Source organism: Elephas maximus, chromosome 2, assembly GCF_024166365.1.
Source record: "Elephas maximus indicus isolate mEleMax1 chromosome 2, mEleMax1 primary haplotype, whole genome shotgun sequence".
NCBI lineage: Eukaryota > Metazoa > Chordata > Mammalia > Proboscidea > Elephantidae > Elephas > Elephas maximus.
In genome coordinates this window covers 117085330-117107176 of record NC_064820.1, presented here as the reverse complement: position 1 = coordinate 117107176, position 21847 = coordinate 117085330, and the positions used below count along the sequence as shown (strand labels likewise).

Below are 21847 nucleotides of genomic sequence, written 5' to 3'. Positions count from 1 at the left end.
GTGTAACACCTCTGTTGGCAAAGATTCAAACCCGAAGAACTTAAGTTTCAGTAGCATTTCAGTTTATAGAGCAGTTCTTGTGTCCCATCTCATTTAAAACTAAATAAATAAACTACCATTCTTTTTTTATAAGCTTTCATTATCTATTTGGCAGTATAGGCATTAGTTCTCCACTGTTTAAGTAGCAAATGACCAGATTAATCTCAGATTCACTAATCAGATTTTAGTTTTCCAGAGAATAACTTTTGGTAAGGGAGAATTTAAAGAGTGTCCCAAGATAATTGTTGTTAACTGGTGGAGCTGGTAACATTTTGCTTGTCACTCCCAGTCTTTGCCCCTGTGGTATATGAAGAACGTGCTTTGAGAAAATGCTTTAGCATTTTAATTGCAAATCTACCTTTTAAAAATAAAATCTTGCTTGCATTGAGTATCTCTTCTTTGAGAATACATTTAGATGTTTACATGAAAAATTGACTTAAGGACACATTTGGTACGGTGTTTTTAATAGAATAGAATAAAATTCACAAGAATGTGTACCATAAAATACAAAGGGCACTGGGCATTGCACTTTGATACCATGTGTCACTTTCTGCAAGTAATATTTCATTTGTTATTTATGTACAGTTGTTTAATTCAAAGTGAAAAAAAAAAACTATTGCATGCCATTTCTATAAACTTAAGGTATCGTGTAACTAAAAAAAAGTACTTATAAATGTAATGTTCATTAATGAAATTGTATTCAAATATAATAAGGGAAAATGTGCTATTAATAAATTTTTGAGTTCACTCATCTTGTAAATGCTTACCTATAAACTTATCTCTGTGTGTGTGTGTGTATAGAAATACTTTATATGTTATATTTTTTAAAAGCAAGATATACTTGTAAATCATGCTCATTCATTTGCTGCCCTGTGATTGGATTATTCTTCGGTAAAACTCAATGTGAGGCTTTAGAAAAATCAATCTGGGATCATTATTCTTTCTGTAAGATGCCAAATTGTGTTTTGGTGACCTCTGCTGTCATTTAAATGACCTGTATGTGAGTTAGTCAGGATGAGCTTTCGCAGTAGAGAGTAGGACTAAGTTTGCTTCTTTGTTGCTTGGTAAACCCTTTTTAATCCTTTCTCATTTGTATTTTTGTTTTTGCAGCTTCTTTTATACCTTAAAAAAAAAAAAACAAAACCTACCTACAATTCAAACAACAGACAGTGGCTTGCTTAGGTTCAAGAAATGGCGACAGTGAGGTTCTACTGCTAATAAAAAAAAAAAAAAAAAAAATTTTTTTTTTTTTATTATACTCCCAAATAAATTCCTTTTATGATGTGTTTGCTTTTCTGTCTTCTTGCAGTTTGATCTGCATGTTTATTCAACCTTAAACATGCCTAGCTTCCTGTTTTACTTCCTTGCCTATTACATTATGGCAGTCTTCATAGTTTTTGTTTTAAATTTGTGGCGTTGTTTTTGTCTTGCATTTTTTCCTCAGTTTAAAGATATATCTATTATTTAAATATAAAAATGACTTAGGAAAGAACATCCTAAAGTTTATTTAGAAATTCTCCAAGCCACATACTAATGTGTCTCTAATGGGGACATTTCTTTTCATACCTCTAAGGTGATTGAGCCTGTCCTTTAAAGTGAAATTTGCAAACCAGTGTCTGGCAGCTCCAATTAGCTTCTTCTGGGTTTGAAGCACATCACAAACAGTAACAAGGTCTCCTAGGACACTCCTCTTGCAAGCAATGTAGTCATATTTCCTCATTAGTTCTTTTCAATTGTCACTAATGCCATGTTCCAGCCTTTGAGTTGGAGACAAAAAAACATAAAAATTTGGTATGTATGTAGAATGGGCCATTGTTTTCCATAATTCAAGGCTCTTTTGAATTTCTTTGATAGTTTTGAAGCTTACACAGCTTAATTCATTAACCTTTACCCTTCCCATAAATCAGGTGATTAAGAATCTATTGCTAAGGAGACAGATTTTCCTTCCACTGAAACTAAGTAATGCCGTTTCTTCTTCTTTTTTTTAAAACCCATATAGCTTACAAAAGTAACCTTTCTGTTGTTTTTCAAATTTTATCAACTGTTTCAGGTACATTTTAAGCATTATCAAAAGCAAGTGAACATAAAATTACATTATTGTCAAAATAATCCTGGATGCTTTGGCACAGGTTCTCTGTCCCTTTTCTGTGTTCTAAAAGAGTTTATATATATGTACTCAACAGCTGTTACGTAAGAATTTACAACGGTATCAATTTTTTTTTTAATTCTCTTCAGAAACCTTCCAAAACATAAAAGTGAGAAATAATTTGAGGAGTGGCAATCCAGAATAAACTGAAGTATATTTAAACAAACCTAGGACGTTTGATTTGGAGAAAAGGTTTATATAGACCCTCATCTTATAATGATGCTTTAGGGCTCTAAAGAAGGGAGGTGGCTGTTCTATAGCTCCCTGGAGCTGAGACTGGAGTCTCTGTCTTCCAATTCTTAATTCTCCCTTGTTAAGACTTGTCTCCCCTTCTCAGAACTAGGGAAGAGGATTTAATAGAGTTAATTGTGTTTGATGTTCATGGGGTATTTTAATAATATTTAATGTTCTGCATTTTTCCCCATCATTTTCCCTTATGAATTCTTCCTTAATAATCTTATAGATTCTTATGTTTTGTGATAGTGTATTATCCTTTTGAGTTTTATAGCTCCTTAATTTGTCATACATGAAGTAGGGAATCGTTAAATGTACTGACTGTTAGAGAATGTTGATCATATCCTATTCTGAGGTTTGTTCTTAAAGATGGTGGGGAAATGGGAACAATTTGAATTCTAGACTCTAAGTTTAGGGACTCTTGGCTTGCTCCTCCGGACCAAACTGTAATTTATCACTAAGATTAATGAATATTCTCCTATGTGGTATCTGTGAATAGGAGAGAGGATGGAGAATCAGAAGTTCTAAATGTGGTATTTGGTTCTATCATTCTCCTTCTTACTCAGACATTGTTGTTGTCATTAGGTGCAGTCGATTTGGTTCCAACTCATAGGGACCCTGTGTACAATAGGACGACACACTGTCTGGTCCTGCACCATCCTCATGATCATTGTTATGATTGAGGCCATTGTTGCAGCCACTGTGTCAGTCCATCTCGTTAAGGCTCTTCCTCTTTTTCACTGACCCTCCACTTTACCAAGCATGATATCCTTTTTCAGGGACTCATTCCTCCTGATAACATGTCCAAAGTATGTGAGATGAAGTCTTGCCATCCTCCCTTCTAAGGAGTACTCTGGCTATACTTCTTCCAAGACAGATTTGTTCATCCTTCTGGTAGTCCATGATATATTCAATATTCTTCACCAACACCATAACTCAAAGGGGTCTATTTGGTCTTCCTTATTCATTGTCTAGCTTTCACATGCATATGAGGCGGTTGAAGACACTATGGCTTGGGTCAGCCGCACCTTAGTCCTTAAAGTGATATTGCTTTTGAACACCTTAAAAGGTCTTTTGCAACAGATTAGCCCAAAGCAATGCGATGTTTGATTTCTTGACGGCTGCCTCCATGGGTGTCGATTGTGCATCCAAATAAAATGAAATCCTTGACAATTCAGCCTTTTCTTCATTGATCATAATGTTGGTTATTGCTCCAGCTGCTCATCTTCGGCACTGTATCAGACACTGTGCTGCTGCTATTCATAAGGTTTTCATTGGCTTATTTATTTTTTTCAGAAGTAGTCCACCAGGTCCTTCTTCCTGGCCTGTTCTACTCTGGAAACTCAGCTGAAACCTCTCCGCCATGGGTGACCCTGCTGGTATTTGAATACCAGTGGCATAACTTCCAACATCACAGTAACATGAAACCCCCCACAGTATGACAAGCTGACAGACACGTGGGGGCTTAGGGATTATCACGTTGCAAACATTTTTCTCCTTTACTGGCTACCATTTAAAAATACTCGACGGCAGTGGGTTTATATATATATATATATATATATACTCAAAAATGATTAAATAATTTCTAAGATTTACCACTTTCTTTGTTTTCTGCATATATACTGTACAGCGTGATTTGGAAATGCTCTGATGTTAATACACTAAAGATAGTGACAAAGAGCCAACTCTTTGTACAACACAGTAGAATTATTTAGAGTAAATGTGGTCCACAGGCTTTTGTTATGTTAGTGTACGCCCTGTAAATGTAGAACACACTCTGAAAGTTTAAGGAGGAAAAGACAGTCACCACCCATGGTCCCTCATCATGGCCTGCTATCACCGCATGCTGCCTGAGAAACTAGACCTAAGATGAATTACAATGCTTCAGGCGCTAGCCAGGACATGATGTGGTGTTCCATTTCCACCAATTTGCACAGGATAACACAAACCTCTTCCATTTTCAACTCTTAAAACAATAGCTATTTTAGCTATTTGTTTGAACCACTCAGTTTTGTGTTTATAATATTAAGAGTTTCCATCCAGATTCACAGAACTTGGGATTTCTCTTCTCAGGTGTCACCGTGAATGATTTAAAATTAACTTTTGCTACAGATCTTCCAAGGGATATTTTTTTTCCTATGAATCTTTATTTGGTTAATATTTCTATGGTATGTATAACTTTTGGCTCGCTGGCTGTGGTTACAGAGTAATTAAAAGTATTTTGAAAAACTTACGTAACCGAACTTTCAAAAACAGGGCTTAAACTCTAGGTGATCCTTTGTAAAAGCAAAGTGCTTTTCTCTTATAATTCTTCTTTCCACTTTTGTCTGAAAGATACTTACCATTTACTTCTTAATCATTTGTTATCTTTTGGCTATTGCATTGCCTCCTGAGTAAGCTAAGTAATTTTGCAATGCCTATTCGTAATCATCCACACTTCCAGAATTTTTCTCAGTTGTACAGGGAGGAAACTTGATGCTCAAGGCCTTTTATTAATTTTAGGATCGCCTTCATCCAGTGACTGATTTTCTTATTTTATGTGACTACCACTTCTTGTTGCCTATGAAATTGCATTTGTTTTGGCTTGTACAGTGAAATTGATTTGTGTTATTTGCTGTTTGTAGTTTGTATGACTTTAAAGTTCATATGTGCTTATAGCATATCTAATATAGAATCAAGTAGAAGGAATGCAAATAACATTGCATTTGTTTAAAGTTTTTTTGTAATCAAATATAAAATCAGGGATCTTGAACTATTTGCATAGAGCATGAGAACAAAATACAATTAATGCTATGAACATTATTTCTACACTAATTTATTTTTTTGTGGTGGCCACACAGAATATTGGATCTTTGAGTTTTCTTGGTTAGTGATTGAGGAGAGCAGTGAGATATATATCTTTGCTATCAAAGTTTAAAAAAAAAAATTTAGGACTTTGCGATCATCCAGGGCCTTTATTTTTATTCTGAGGATGTGAAAGTTACATTTTAAAGTTGCAAATACATCATGATTGTTGTCTGTAATGCTTCATTTTTGTTTTTATCCTTTTTAATGAGTTTACTGAAATGTTATATTAAAGCAAAATGACATGAAATTAGGTTTTAAAATTTCTGTTCGCAATAAGCTATATCAATCATAATTGCAGTGTGTTACCATTTTGATAGTTTTCTATATAGACATAGAAAAGTACCCATTTTTATCATAAATTATTTTTAATAGCCCAAAAAGAAAGTTTATTCAGTTATTCTGAGAAAATTTAAAATGTTTATCATTCCATTAAAATAAAATCGTATAAAAATATTTGTAAAAGAAAAAGGTCTTCCTTCTAACTAATTTAACCTTCAATAATGAATTGTTTGGAATAAAATTGTATAAAATTCCCTGACATTTTATGAAGATACCTACAAATAAGCCAGACAGCAAATAAAATATCTGAAAGAGATGGATACTGAGTAATTTTTTGATGGATTATACACACAGGTATCAGATTACTTGATCCTTACGTCCTGGAAAAGGGTAATGATTCTTTTTGCTTTTACCCTTTTACTTAACTGTTATTTATAAAAATTGAAACTGAATGTATTGAAGGGTGCATATGCCTATGTGTCAGTGTAACTGTACAGGCTTTTCTGATATAGGGACTGAGCCACGAAATGGATAGTGTTGTTAATGGTTATTTTTAAGGTCCCTTCAATTCTGTGCTGCAAGCTTTGCTAGGGCTGTTAGAACAGAGTGTACTATTCAAAACCTTTTAACTTAAACCAGAAAGACTTTAAATTGTATGTTTCTGTATTATTAAAATAGCCTGTACCCATGTAATTCATTTTAGATTTTAAGGATAAAAAAATGTAATGTAAAAAAATTTAAAGGTCTTACATGTGCAGAAGTTTTTTCACCTTTAATCTATAGAAGTTATGGATTTTCAAAATATATTTTGGTATTATGTTGAATAAAATTTCACCAAAAAATGTGTATTTCCATGTTATCCAACTCCATCGTTAATTGTTGAATCACAGGCAATGAATATCACCAGACACCTTGTGACCACCCATGTATATTCTATGATTTCATTGTAATTATTTTTGTATCATTTCATTATCTAACCCAACCCAGTGCCATAGAGTCAATTCCGACTCATAGTGACCCTATAGGACAGAGTAGAACTGCCCCGCAGAGTTTCCAAGGAGCGCCTGGCCGATTCAAACTGCCGACCTTTTGGTTAGCAGCCGTAGCACTTAACCACTACGCCACCAGGGTTTCCATTTCATGATATAGGAGATATATATGTATATATATATATGTATATATATATATATGTGTATATATGTATATATATATATGTATATATATTTAGCTATTTTATAGCACAGGTTTTCTAGTCTTTTATAACCATTATTTTTATAGTAATATCTCTTTTCCAGCTCTTTGTTTTTAAAGGGTGCACTAGTCGTAAATGTATTTCATTAAAGTCACTTAGGTATTAGAGCACTTGAGTTTAAAGAAGGGAATATAATACCTTTTCCTTAAACACCTTGACAGAGGTCTGTTGAGAGAAGAGCGTTGTGGCATTCATCCAAAGCTGACCTCTTCCTGTTAGGGTGGTGGCCAAGCTGTTGCTAACTTAACTTGAAACGCCATTAGAGTAACTCACTGTTTTTTTGTGTTTTTCAGGTGTGTAGAGGTCATTGCAAAGGAAGGACAAAACCTGAAAGAGCTGTATCTGGTGTCCTGTAAAATCACAGATTATGGTATGTAATAAACCATTGTCTTAATCTTTTCCAAGAATAAAAAAATTGTAAAAAATTGAAAGGTTTTTTTCAAAGAAATTGAGAACCCCTATCTCCTAGAGATTATCTTCATTTGTGCTAATTCTGATTATACCAAAAAAAAAATCAAGAAATCAGTGAGACTAAGAACCACAGTAAAGTGGGTATGCATATCAGTTTATTGCCATATGCAACCATACACGCTTGCGTAGCGTGCACACATGTACACACTGACACTGGATCAAAAAGAGCTGACACGCTGACACTGGCTAAAAGAGCTAGCTGATGAAAATAAATACCGTTTTTTGATATAATAAATATAACTAACTTTTTGATATAACAAATATAACTAAACTAACTTTTTGATGTAATAAATATAACTAAGGAAATTATTACATTGAGTTGATTTCTTTAATTTAATGCCATGTCAGATGCACTCTTGCTGACATTCTAAATGTCAAACTCTTAATATTTTAGATTTTTTTAAAGCATTGGGAAATTCCATGCTTAGATATATAAAAAGTAAAGTTTATACATTTATAAGATTTTATATTATCTTAATTTTCAATTTCCCTTTTTGAAGTGTAGAAAAGCAAGAGATTTTATAAAAATATAAAAAATACGAAATTGTCCTATTGGGAATAATAAACAAAAATAACCTAGCTTTTCTTTTTTTGTTCAGCTTTGCATAGGTTTTTCTCATCAATTTATGTATTTAATCTAAATATAAAGTTTTAGACAGATTTTTGGCTTTATAGAAGACATTTTTCTAACTTTTTAATTTGTTTATTTGAAACTGCGTATATACTTTCTACCTTGAGGGGCATTGATAATCTATTAATTTTTCTTATTGTTAGCTTCAGCATACACTGATAAATGCCACCAGTCCCAGGATGTCATGCTGACCATCTGCTGAGTGAGAGGGTTGCGTTTTATCATTTATTAAATTCATCTTTTGGAAAAACACTATTAATGCTGTAATAAAAGATAGCATAAAAGAAGAGTTAAAAATAACCCTAATTTCTTTTCAGAGGTTATTTTTTTAGAATGATAAATGTGTCTTATATGGATTTATACATAATGTTTCTGTTACCACCCCTCCGCCCCCGCCCGACTAATTCTACCATGCAAAATGGGCGTTTTGCTGTATTTTCCTTCCCTCATGGTTTGTTTTATGGATGGTATATTAAACCTACTTTGATACTGTCATACCCCAAAACCTTTAACATCTCCTTACTGTCTAGGTCTTGAAAACCCTGGTGGCGTAGTGGTTAAGTGCTATGGTTGCTAACCAAAAGGTCCGCAGTTCAAATCCACCAGGCACTACTTGGAAACTCTGTGGGGTAGTACTCTGTCCAATAGGGTTGCTATGAGTCGGAACCGACTTGATGGCAACAGGTTTTTTGGTTTGTCTAGATCTTAGAGGGTTTGCCTTGCTGTGCATAGGGCATGTATTAGGTACAGGTAGATTTGTTAAATAACTTGTATATTCATTCCAACTCATTAGTTGGCACTCAAGGTTCTTTAACATCAGTCCCGTCCCTGCTTCTCCAATCTTATTTTATTTTTTATTCCCCCCCCTTTACCTATTTGCTGCCAATTGTCAAATTGCTCATAGCCAGAAACTATAGATTAAATTCCTTATAATGAACTCTTTGAGGTTCTGCAGTGGAAAATGTTGCCAAAATTATACTCTACTCCCAGGGACCTGTCACGTAACAAAGCTAGTGCACAGCAACATATCTGTTAAGTTAGCAAATGCAAAGAAATGTTCTAGAAGAGATGGAGCAGGAGGAAAAGCATCACTGGTCTTAGAAAAGAAGATCTGGAATCAACTTCTGTCTTTGTTCTTTGGCTTAGGGAAGCTCCTTCACATCCCTGTTGCTTAGTTTCTTCATTGGTAAACTGGGGAATTAATGCCTGACTTCTTGCTCCTGTGTGTACCTGGCACCCAGGTTAACCAGTAATTAGCACAGTGTGTACTGCTGATAAACTTCACCTTCCTACAAAAGGAGGATAGAGAGAAGGGTCAAACAAAATTCTTCTATCCCCTTTCTTTTCCTTTTCTTGGAAACTGGTTTTGCTGTTGTTACTGCTGCTATTGTTTAGTGATATTTTTATGGTTCTGGTGTTTTAAATTTTTAGAATTTTTTTCCTTGGAGGGGTGAGAACTATATTAAAACCCTATGGTTTATATTTATTTGCATCTCTGGATTATTTAGGCCAGAGGTTCTCAACCCTGTCACACATTAGAATCAGCTGAGGTGCTTCTGAAACATACTGATACCTGAGCCTTATCCAAGACTAATTTAAATCAGAATTTCTAGTAGATGGGACTCAGGCAATGGTTTTGTAAAAGCTGCATAAGTAATGCTCATGTTTATTCAGCCAGAGTTGAAAACAATTAATCTAGTCCATTTCAGATTTTTTATTTATTTCAGAGGAACCAGAAATGTATATTTTGGGGGCTTTATCCCCATGGTGAGGAGAAATATAACAGTTTTTCTCCTACCTCATTCTCTCCAAGTTTCAAGCCCTTTGCCCCCCAACCCCCCTCATTTCCCTTCCTTCTTTCCTGAGTTTTTGGTATTCATATGGTTCGTGGTAAAAGTTTCTGTGCGTCTGTTCTCTACAATGTTCTCTACAATATTGGAGCATAATTGAGGAAGGGGGAAAAGGTTGATAGTTTATGAGATTGTACTGTAATTGCTATTTGATTATAAAATTAAAGCAAGTTACTGAAAGCTCAGCTCATCTCATCTCTTTTTCCCTGGTACAGTGCCAATAACACATGAATAATATTTGTCAAAAAGACAGTGATAAGGATTATTCATTGTATCCAGAGGAACAGCATGTCATTGGAGGTAACTGCTGTGCCAGGGAAGCCTCCTGTGTCCTCTTGCCCTGTGTTAATTATAAATTCTGGTATGGAAAAACAGATGTCTTTTTTTTTTTTTTTCTTTCTTTAACTGGGAAAGTAGAAACATATTGTGTAGTACTTTTTGATTATTGAGGCTGGTTAGAGATGATACATTTCGATGTACACTTGATACCTTACGGATTTCATCCTTCAAGAGAGTATTCCATAATTCTACTTCCTATTGCATTACTCATATTCAAGCTAGTTAATCTACCCCAAATCTCATTTTTCTAAGGCATTATGTATGTACATGCTTTCAGTAGAGTATACTAAGGTTTTTGAAGGTCCTTACAGGATGCGTTGATTCAAAGGCATCTGACTGTGTGGATCATAACAAATTATGGATAACATTGAGAAGAATGAGAATTCTTAATTATGCTTATGTGGAACCTTTACATAGACCAAGAGGCAGTCGTTCAAACAGAACAAGGGAATACTGCATACTTTAGAATCAGAACAGGTGAGCTTCAGGGTTGTTTCCTTTCACCATACTTATTCAGTCTGTATGCTGAGCAAGTAATCTGAGAAGCTGGACTGTATGAAGAAGTGTGTGGAGGAAGACTCATTAACAACCTGTGATTTGCAGATGACACAGCCTTGCTTGCTGAAAGCAAAGAGGACTTGATGCACTTACTGATGAAGATCAATGACTAAAGCCTTCAGTATTGATTAGATCTCAACATAAAGAAAACAAAATTCCTCACAGCTGGACCAATAAGCAACATTATGATAAACAGAGAAAAGATTGAAGTTGTCAAGAATTTCATTTTACTTGGATCCATAATCAACACCCATGGAAGCAGCAATCAAGAAATCAAACGATATATTGCATTGGGCAAATCTGCTGCGAAAGACCTCTTTAAAGTAGTAAAAAACAAAGATGTCACTTTGAGGACTAAGGCGAGCCTGATCTAAGCCATGGTATTTTCAGTCACTTCAAATGCATGCAAAAGCTGGACAATGAATAAGGAAGACTGAAAAAGAATTGATGCCTTTGAATTGTGGTGTTGGCAAAGAACATTGAATAAACAATGGACTGCCAGAAGAACGAACAAATCTGTCTTAGAAGGACACCCAGAATATGCCTTAGAAAAGAGAATGGTGAGACTTCGTTTCATGTACTTTGGACTTGTTATCAGGACAGACCAGTCTCTGGATAAGGACATCATATGTAGTAAAGTAGAGGGTCAGTGAAAAAGAAGAAGACCTTCAGCGAGGTGGTTTGACACAGTAGCTGCAACAGTGGGCTCAAAACACAGCAACAGTTGTAAGGATGGTACAAGACCGGGCAGCATTTCGTTCTGTTGTACAGAGCGTTGCTATGAGTTAGAACTGACTCAACAACACCTAAGAACAACGACAAATTGATTCAAAAACAGAAGCTCATCTGACATATAGTTTGTAATTTTTGTCAAGATTATCACAGATGTTGAATGTGGTATTATAGTACTTAGCAACACCTGGCCAGGCTGTTATGAATTTATGTTCATTTTAATTGATTTATGATTATCACAAAGAAAACTATCATTCTAATAGGCTTCTTACTTCTTAAATTGAACATAGATCTTTATAGTAAAAGACAGCAATTATAAACAAATCAATAATTCAGGCACAAGTAAATGGAAAATATAATCTTAGGAAATTGTTCTCTGAAGAGAAATCTAATATTGCCACTCTTCTATCCCTGAACAAATATATATTATAAGCAGCATTGTGGAAAAAACCTGAACTCCAGAGTCAGAGAGTTAGATTACAACTCCAGCTTTGCTAGTCTTTTTTGCTTTATGACCTTGAGCAAGTTACTTAACCTTCTAGTTTTGTCATGATAATCAATAGCACATAAATTAGTGAAAATGAATATGAAACTCCCATGTAGTGGCTGTTGGCCTAGTGGACTCTCGATAATTGGTAGTTCTTATAATAATAGAATTATCTCTCTTTCTCTGAAGGAGAATCGACCCTCCTCTTCCTCCAAGTGTGGCTTTCCTGTTTGTGGGAATTATTATTTAGAAGCTTGATCTATATTAATCTATACTTGCCTAGTTGATTTCCATACCTAAGCTACCTAAATCAGATTCTTATTAGTAGGAAATGAAGAGCAAAACGTTTAAAACCTGTAATTCGCCTCCCTTTATAGGTTTCTCCCCTTTCTCTTCTGTATATCACCTTCATTTTTATTTAGATACTTTCCTCTTGGCTGGCTTTATGCTTTCTTTTGTTCTTGGGATAATTTGTTAGCTAGTACTTTCCAGCCTACCTTTCTGCTCTACTTCAAAACTTTTTTTCTTTCGAAAATTTCTTTTAAAAAGTCTCCTCCTTTGGAAAAGTGTATCCTTAGGATTAATAGGAAGACACGGAGAAGAAATCAGCCATTCTTTCTCATGGGCTGTGCAGCATAGAACATGCAGTGTTCTAATAACCGAGATGGGCGGATTAACTGCTTATCTCCATTAATTAGTGTCTCCATAGTGACTGTTACCAGTGCAACAGTTCTGTCAGGGGGTGTTTATAAGAAGGAACCAGGTTTTTTTCTGGGATATTATCACATTACTCTTGATTTCACAACTCCTGAGGGCCCTAGAAATTCACGCTACAGGATATCATTTTGCTTCCCTTCTCAAGTTATCAAATAACCTTTAATTAAAGAGGGTGGTAAGCACTCAACTGCTGACTTCACAGTTTGGAGGACTACAAGGTCGCAGGCTCACCCTGCTGCCCCACGTGCTCCTCTGTCACTCGCACTGGCTTTTGGCTGCTTTCCTGGGGCTGTCTTTGGCTACTGAGTATTCTGCTTCTACCAGTGCTCTTCTGCCTAATCTGGGACTTTTTAACAATCCCATGGTTTGCCGCAAAAGCTTTTGAATTGCTCTGGGCAGTCTCCCAAGTCAAGAAGGTCACTGGTTCCATGGTTATCATTTAAGATGTCATTTTAGTCGACCTGCCATGTCACACACATAAATTTATTCTGTCCACAAATGTTGATTTAGTACCCACAGCAGTGGGTTTAGTGGTTTATGTACTAGATGCAGGAGCTGTATAGTTTCTGCATTCCCAGAGCTTTCATTCTGGTGGGATCCAGGAGATAGGGCTAGACTGTTTATTAAAGGAAAAAACAAAAAGAACACATCTGGTTTTTCCAGACAAGAAAAATTGCAGGGGGTGGCCTGCTGACATTAATCTTTGCTTTGGTGTAACCCATGCCTCACCCCAGCCTTGTTGACCTTCTAATGCTATTGAAAGATTAATAGGTTATACATCCCCTACCTCTTCTTGGGACCCCAGACATCTTTAGCTGTTTGTTAGTTAATCCAAATTAGGATCTGGGATACATTATCAAAGTAAACACACTGAAGAAGCTTAAGAAAGCATACTGCGTTACACCAGTGTCAACAGTAGTTTCATCTTTTCTTGCCAAACTGATAAATTATTCAAGAAAAAAAATCCTATATAAAAAAATTGGGTTCTTTATTATAACTTATTTTTCATATTGTTAGGTATTCAGTACAGATAATGATGTTCCATTTAAAATTAAATCCCAGATTTTCTCTTATTTTTTTCATTTTCAAATTGTATTTTAAACTGTTCGAAAATTGCTGGGTAAGATTTGACCCCCTTTGTAAGCAGGAATAACTTAAATGGTTGTAAAGTAAGAGAGAAGAACTTTAGAAAATACATTTGCAAGTTAAAAAGAATGTCCTGTTGTTTACTGTTGATTATTCATGCTTTCTCTCCATTTGATCGCTTTTATTGTTTCTAGCAAATAGTACTAAATTGCTAAATCTCCTATTGTTGTAAACTGCCATTGTTTATATGTCCATTTTAAAAGTTATTTCTCTTTACTTCTACTTCTTTATTTGTACCCTTGAAGCTCCCCACTATTGGATTTATACTTCTATTGTATTTAACAAGTATTATTATTAATTTTTTTCTCAGTAAGGATCATGATTTTTCATCAAAAATTTGGTATTATAACCTCTAAATGCTTTTCTTTGCTCAATAGCAAAGAAATTGTTGAGTTTCTTCTTTAATTCCTAGGTCATACCAAGACTACAGCTATGCAACTTGAAATAAATGGACTGAACAATTATAACGCTTATTACGTAAACTATGTCTTTCCATAATAAGCTATGTATCTCAAATCTGTTGAGGACTTCTTAAAATATATCTTCAAGAAAATAGTTCCATAACACATTTAAAGGGTAATTTTAGCTTCATATATAATAGTTTTTATTAAGAAATCTTCTAACCTACATTTAAAAGACTGATGAACCTATTTCTGTGTGCTTATCCCTTTCCTACACCTTACAACTTTCCTACACCTCCTGAGTGCTTAACCACTGCTCCACCAGGGCCCCTCTCAGTATTGTTGGCTCAAATTAATTTGCTTTTATAGCTAAATACTAAATTTTCATATTTAATGGAATCATCTAAAACATTAACTTTCCAACATTCCTCAGTTACTTTTAGCATTTCTAAAATATATTAAATAATTAATTTTGATTAGCTTTTTTTTAATGTTGATCTCGTGAAGGAGTTCTATTACAGGTAAAAGAAATTTGTCCCAAATCACATATGGAATCATTTTTATAGCCTTCCTATATTTAACCCTCATTGCTTAGTACACTCGTATGCAGAAATAAACATTTGTTTTTGTTGCACTGTGTAATAATATCTATACAATTATTATTATCATTATCAGTATTATATCAGTGATGAGTAGATCTCAAGGGAATTGAAATGAACATCAAGATAATTTCAATAATACTGGCTTCCCAGTATCCCACAGAAGAAATGACTTCCTAATGCTTATAACTTCTTAAAACTAGACGTCTCGAGTAGTAGTAAATTCCCTGTTACTAGAGGTAGTCATGCAGAGGTTATCTTTTGGGGGAACGTGGAAAGATGGAAGCGCTGGGTAAGGAATTGGCCTATAGAATCTTTAAACTCTTTTCTAATCCTGGGATTGATTCTGGACTGGTTTTTTGTTTCATTCAGCAAATGTTTATTCTGTGGTTTACTGTGTGCATGCTCCTGGCTGGGTTCTGTGTAGAATACAGAGATGGATGAGAAGTGCATCCTGTTAAAGAAAAAAAAAAAAAAAGACATAAGCAGTGAAAAGTTTTCTAACATATTAAGCAATATGACAGTGTCAAATAAAAAACAGGTCCTATGAGATGTAAGTGCTTAAGAGAGGACAGGATCATCACAGACTGAAATAGTTGGGGAAGGATTTGTGCAAGAAGCATGGGTGGACAGAGAAGAGAAGGAAGGCCGTTTGAGGTAGTACAGCCCTGGGAAAAGCTAGAGGAAGAACAGGTGTCTGAATGGATGAGTTTGTATGCATCGGTTAATCTAAAGAAAGAACAGAAATCATCCGAAGTGATTACGTGCACACACAGGCAAATTCTGAAGAAACTTTATGAAAATACTCTAGTTGAAAATTCATGGTAGGTTCCAATTTTTGTCTCAACTTTTCCTGTCTTATTCACAATTCCCATGGCAACAACTTCACTTACCATATATTATATAAAAAGAAACACCACTCTGGGTTCTAACTACTAAGCAAATATCCAGCTCAACTGGAAAAAAGTAAAATGTAAAGCTTCATGTCAATAATAAAATAATAGAATCAAACCAAACCCCTTGCCCTCAAGTCAATTCTGACTCATAGCAACTCTATAGGACAGAGTAGAGCTGCCCCGTAGGGTTTCCAAGGCTGTAATCTTTACAGAAGCAGACTGTCACAGAGCAACTGGAGGATTCAAACACCAACCTTTTAGTTAGCAGCCGAGCTCTTAACCACTGTACCACCAAGACTCCTTAATGATAGAACAGCTAACATTTATTGCTTTCTGTGGGCAATATTTACTTAATCCGCTTCCAAAAAATCCATTGCCATCATATCAATTCCAACTCCTGGAGACCCTATAGGACAGAGTAGAGCTGCCTCATAGGGTTTGCAAAGCTGTAAAAGTTTATGGAAGCTGACTGCTACATCTTTCTCCCACAGAGCAGCTGGTGGGTTAAAATTGCCAACCTTTTCGTTATCAGCCAAGGGCTTAACCACTGCACCAGCAGGGCTCTTAAGCCCCTTGGCATCCCATTTTAGGTAGGTGCTGTTAATATTCCCTGGGTCACGCAAATGATCAAGCGCTTGACTATTAACCAAAAGGCTGGACGTTCGAATCCACACAGAAGTGCTTTCAGAAGTCAGATCTCGCTATCTGCTTGAAAGGTTATAGCCTTGACAACCCCGTGGAGCAGGTCTACTCTGCACACTTGAGGTCGCCATGTGTAGGGGCGAACTCAGCACCAGCTAACAACAAGATGAATATTCAGGTTTACAGATGTGGAAACTGAGGCCTGGAAAGGCTCAGATTTATTTAGTTTGTGAGTAATTGTATGGTATATATTCACTATTAACTCATCTGGCTCCAGAGCCTACATTCGATGACTTTTCTCTGTAAGAGTCTCTTACATAATCGTTCATAGATTTGTGATATGCTTAGGAGTATTTAGTACTGCAAAGCTATATTGGATTTATCCAGTTGTCATAGCTTAAAGAATATAACTGAATAACATAATCATCCATCTGTGTATGCACTGGGTTTTTATGTATAAAAGAAACAATGTCACAAAGCAGCTATCCCATGAGATCTAATTAGTAGCTTGGTTTTTGGGTAGAACTTAATAGCTTTAATGTGTTTAATCGCTATGACTTTGATATGCTGACACCAAATAGAAGTTGTATGCCATGATTAAGTGTTCCCAGGCTGAAAGGTAGAGGAACACTGATATTCAATATGCATTCATATATTCAACAAATTTTTTTTATTTAAAAACTATATACTTTTTATGTGTTAATTTTTTTCTCACATTCTCTTTTTAAATTATTGCAACAAACTGATGAAAGAAGCATAAATATTACCATGACCCCCCCTTTTCATTAGATGGGGAGGTTGGGTCCAGAGAGGTTTTAATTAATTAGGAAAGCTAGAACTAAAATCTTCCCTCTCCAGATTTTTACTGGATTGTGTCAAAATATTTCTCAGATTCTTCTGCTGTTCATATAGAAATGCTTTCTTCATTTAAATGGTCATTTTAAAGTAATTTTGAATGAAGTAATTTCATAGTAGCTTCTAAAGGTACAGATATTTCTCGAAACACATAATTGTACCATTCTCAAAAATATAAGCAATTTTTCTCTTCAGGTTCATCTTCCTTAACCTGAATTTAGAAGTTCCCAGGCCTCTGTGTCATCATCTGCCTTTCTTCTTTGGGAGAGCCTCTCCAGGATGGTCTCTGAGAAGTCAAGATTGAATCTCTGTTCAATGTGGCTTTACTCTCTGCCTCCTCTGTGTGCTTTAGAGCTCCTCATTTTTTGAGATCGCATGAAAATTGGGGAGGAAAAACCCAAGAGCTGTATCCCTTTCTTCTAAAACATCAAACCATATTTCTGTACTTACAAGCAGTCTTATGGTTTTACCTTCTCTTTGAGATAATTTTGCCCTTGCCAGCTGATATTCGATTAAGTCTACTTCACTATTTACTGATTGATTAGCATTCTTAAGGCACTCGACATCTGATTTATTTTGAAAAACAAACATCTGCCAAGGTTTCCATTAGAAAATGATAGTAACATCCAAAGCATAATACAAACATTAAAAATCATTGATTAGGCTCTCATGGTTATATCCACTAATACTGATAGGGCTAAGCCTCTTGGGAAGATCTTTCCTTTTTCATTTATTAGCTGGAGTTCATTATAGAAAGAGCAACTTTTCTCTTCAACTTTTTGTTTACTTGAGTTCAATTTATATATAGGAAAGGCAGTTTTCAAAATATTCAGTTGGTTTCCAGCACCCAACCAATCAGGAGTTACTCTTATTCTTGTTGTTTAATTGTCATCATAAACTTGGCAATCCATTGCAGTAACTTTTTTTAAAACTAATACTCAAATTATGCTATCTTAACCCAGTGCTGTCGAGTCAATTCCGACTCATAGCGACCCTATAGGACAGAGCAGAACTGCATTATAGAGTTTCCAAGGAGCACCTGGCAGATTCGAACTGCCAATCCTTTGGTTAGCAGCTGTTGCACTTAACCACTATGCCACTTAAAAAAAGAATTTCAAGTTGATTCCTGAGTCGTCTTGACATGGACCAATTATGTCAAAATATTCAGGCTAGCCTTGTGTGTTTCATGTTGTAGACATGGAATCAGCCATTTTTGTAGAGAACCCTGGTTTTAATGATGGATTAGTTTTTTGTTTTTGTTTTTTTTTTTGCAAATTACGTCTTCTAAGCCTATTCTCCACGCAGAGCCTTATGTCCCTCTATTTTCTGCCCTTTTTTTTTCTCCCTTCCAGCTTAAAACCTGTTGTTTACTTTATCACAAGTCCAACCTTCTCATTATTAGACAGCAACATCTGCCCTCCTGGGTTTTAGAGCATCCTTATTCAAGAATTCCCAGTACACTAAAAACTTCTAGTTCCTTATATCTGCCACGTTCTTAATCACCAGCAACATTTTCTGCTTTTGAAGAAGTTAAAGATTGGCATAAGAAGAAGCAATTAAAAAAAAAAAAAAGTTACTTCGTCAACTTTCTGGAGATTGCCTTCTGATTTTGTTTATCTCAAATTTTCTGCATTTATTTTAAGTAAATGCTGATATTAGATGTCTTGGACCCAGCCATTTGGAAATAAATAGAAAAGTTTTCTAATTGTGTAGTCTTACGTAATTTCTTTCAAGGGCATGCATGCTTCTTTATCCCACCATGAGAAATAGTTTTGCATTATATGTATATGTATATCTCTAACTTAAACAGTATGATACACTCTGATTTGTTTTTTCAGTTTTGGTTTTAAAGTGATTGTTTGACTCTCACTAAATTGATTTCATTACTTACTAGGACAATCAACAATTTGTAAAACACTACTGCAGTTCACTTTCTTACTGAGTAAGAACTAGATATGTTAGTGAATGACCTGCTCAAGAATAGAAACTGGTAAATTTCCTTGGTGCAAAAACGGCATAGTTCTTCCAGAGGTAGAAGGTGCCAACCTTCCCAGAATCATTGAATCCCAGATATTGATCTTATTACCTATAAAATAAAGGGTCAATATTCCTTCTATCTCATGTCTTTGGGCTAGGAGTGTCTGACAGAGGTGATTTCGTTTTAGGATAGCTATTAAATGGAACTTTCTCCTGAAGCAAAAAAGGCAGTTTTGTTCATTTAATTTCTAATTAAGTAAATCAAACTTACTTTTAACTTAAATATTATATTGTTAATTTTAACCCTTATCCTAAAACATTTCCTTGGGTTTGTTAGATACAATCACCTAGAATTTAACTGTCAAATGTGTTTCTTTTCTTGAGTATATCTGCATGACATTAAATAAATAGTTTGAACTTTTCAACTTTTCAAACAATTGTATTGAGTTGACATGTCTGATCCAGCCAACGTGTTTCTAGATGCAGTGTGTGCCGAATGCCTGAAAGCGACTTGTCTTTCATTGAGAATGACTGAGTGTGGCAGAGAAAAGGAGATTAAAAAAAAAAAATTAGAAATGAGGAGTAAACAAATTCAGGGAATTATGGCATTTCTTTATTTGTTAAATATGCAGCCTTTAAAAATGAACTACCTTTATACTGATATAATGTAAATTTTGCTTGCCAAGATGCTTTCGTAAGATAAATAATTCTTAGAAGCATAAGAAAAAATTATGTATAAATTGGCTAAATACTATTTAATGATTGATGATTGTAGTATCTTTTTAATCATCTCCATCTCTTTCTTGGGCTGAATTTCCCATTTCTGTGTTCTTCCTACTGTCCCCTTTCCTCACATATAGCTTGAGGAGCTTCTCCAAGAAACCAGTTTTCCTTGGAAGATATTTTATTTCCTCTCATAAAGGATTCTTCTGTTCTACTATCAGATTTAAAATCATGATAATATACTAATAAGATCCAACCTCTTCCCTGCTCTCTTTTTGAAAGTCTCTCTAAACCCAGCCTTGGACGGTCACATTTTGAGGGTTTGAAGTCCAGAGGTGCTCCTCTGATGTACTGAGGACTAGGCACTCAGGTAGGAAGATCTCATCATCAGCTTGAAGTCATCAGAATGACACTTTCTGAACATGCTTGAGGAGGATATATTTGAAAATTAAAATTATTTCTATCCTATAGTAACCAATTAACTTCTTTGAAATGAATGAGAATAATACATATATCAAATAAAATATATATTACAACTTCAGGTATATGATATACGATATATGTATTTTAATAATAAATAAGATTCAAGCCAATCTTGAATTGTAATAAGGAACTTAAAATTTCAACTCTACAAAATAAATGAGTTTGAAATTCAATCAGTCCTATTTTATGTTCAGGCAAATGTACTTGGCTTTTTCTGAGAATCATTCCTTCTGCTCAGGTTTACATAAGAAATTAGGTGAAATCCTCTAAAGCTTCGTTTTCAATTTTGCTATTATAACACACCTTGCAATCAAGGTTTGAGAATGAGTTACTTCCTAAAAATTATAAATTAGAATAGATTCAGCGATATCTTATTTTCACTCACTTGGATTCTGAGAAAATTTTCTTAAGTGGCAGACGGGTGAGTTTAGCAAGCTTGCTGAAATTTGCGTGTAATTTTGTGGTTTATTTATTGTCACGGCTTTTTGGTGATACTTAACAGTGTAGTCTTATTAGTGATTTACATGCTTGCACATTGTATTACTTTAAAGGCCAGCTCCCTATTTTCCATGTGCATATTCCTCCCAGATTTCTATCATGTTCTTTTACTTCCACAGTATTTTTGAGTTAGAGCAAATTCAGGGTATGTGCATGAGTGAGTGTTAACACAGGTTAATATCATCCATCACCTTTGTCATTCTTTGGAGGAAAACACTGATTTAAGAGTTGGGAGCTCTTGAGGACAAATAAGCCAAAAAAAGAGCACAATCCTGAAGAAACCCCTGCCCCCCACCCCCCACCCACACTTAAAGTATGTGGAAAGGCACTGCCATTCCTTAATTATGTCGATTCTCTCACAGAGCTCACACTTTTATCTTTTGCTAGGTAGACTGTTGATTTGAAATCTAGTCTGTCCGATTTATGGAAAAAAAATATATTTTTTAAATCTTTATTCAAGAAATAGCCTTTGTTTTTAATAGCACACATACCATATACTTTTAAATTAGTTATTTTAAAATACAGCACTTGAATTAACCTATTGTAATTACTCAAGGTTTCTCAGCATATGGCAAGGCTCTGTAAATTTTTTTTATCAGTAGTAGGCTTTCCAAATATTTAGCCTGTTTTCCCCCAACTTTAGAAAACCAGTTGGAAATTGTAGAATTAGCCTTTGGAGCTGTGTAGTGTATTTTTGGCCTATTACAAATCTATCTAAATCTACAACCTGCTAGGAAAGATCGAATCCCTTCCAGCTTGTGATTGTAACATATGACTTGTGTGGACTTGAGTCTGTCTCACAAATACATTTAGGATTTTCTCAACTGAGCTTCTGTTCTGTGTTAGGCAGGTTTCTAACTGTGTGTTCAGTCCACTGATTGACTGACTGAGAGCCAAATTATTCTCTCTAACACATACTCGATTCCCAACTACTACAGTAGAGATGGACTGCAGGGCCAAAATTGGACCCTCACTAACAAAGCTTGCTTTCTGTCAGTAGTAATACTTAAACAGTGAATGAAAATTCAGTGACCTATATTCTTCC

At 35.1% G+C, this 21847-nt stretch overlaps 1 protein-coding gene across 2 annotated transcripts in view; it reads left to right on the top strand.

The window, feature by feature from the left end:
• The window catches only part of FBXL17 (F-box and leucine rich repeat protein 17), a 595501-nt gene that overhangs the window by 402867 nt on the left and 170787 nt on the right, over positions 1-21847 (top strand). For both annotated transcript variants that reach the window (XM_049857839.1, XM_049857830.1), the window contains one exon: positions 7091-7167. In XM_049857839.1, the coding sequence (XP_049713796.1) occupies positions 7091-7167 (77 nt within the window). The remainder of the gene's footprint in view (positions 1-7090; positions 7168-21847) is intronic.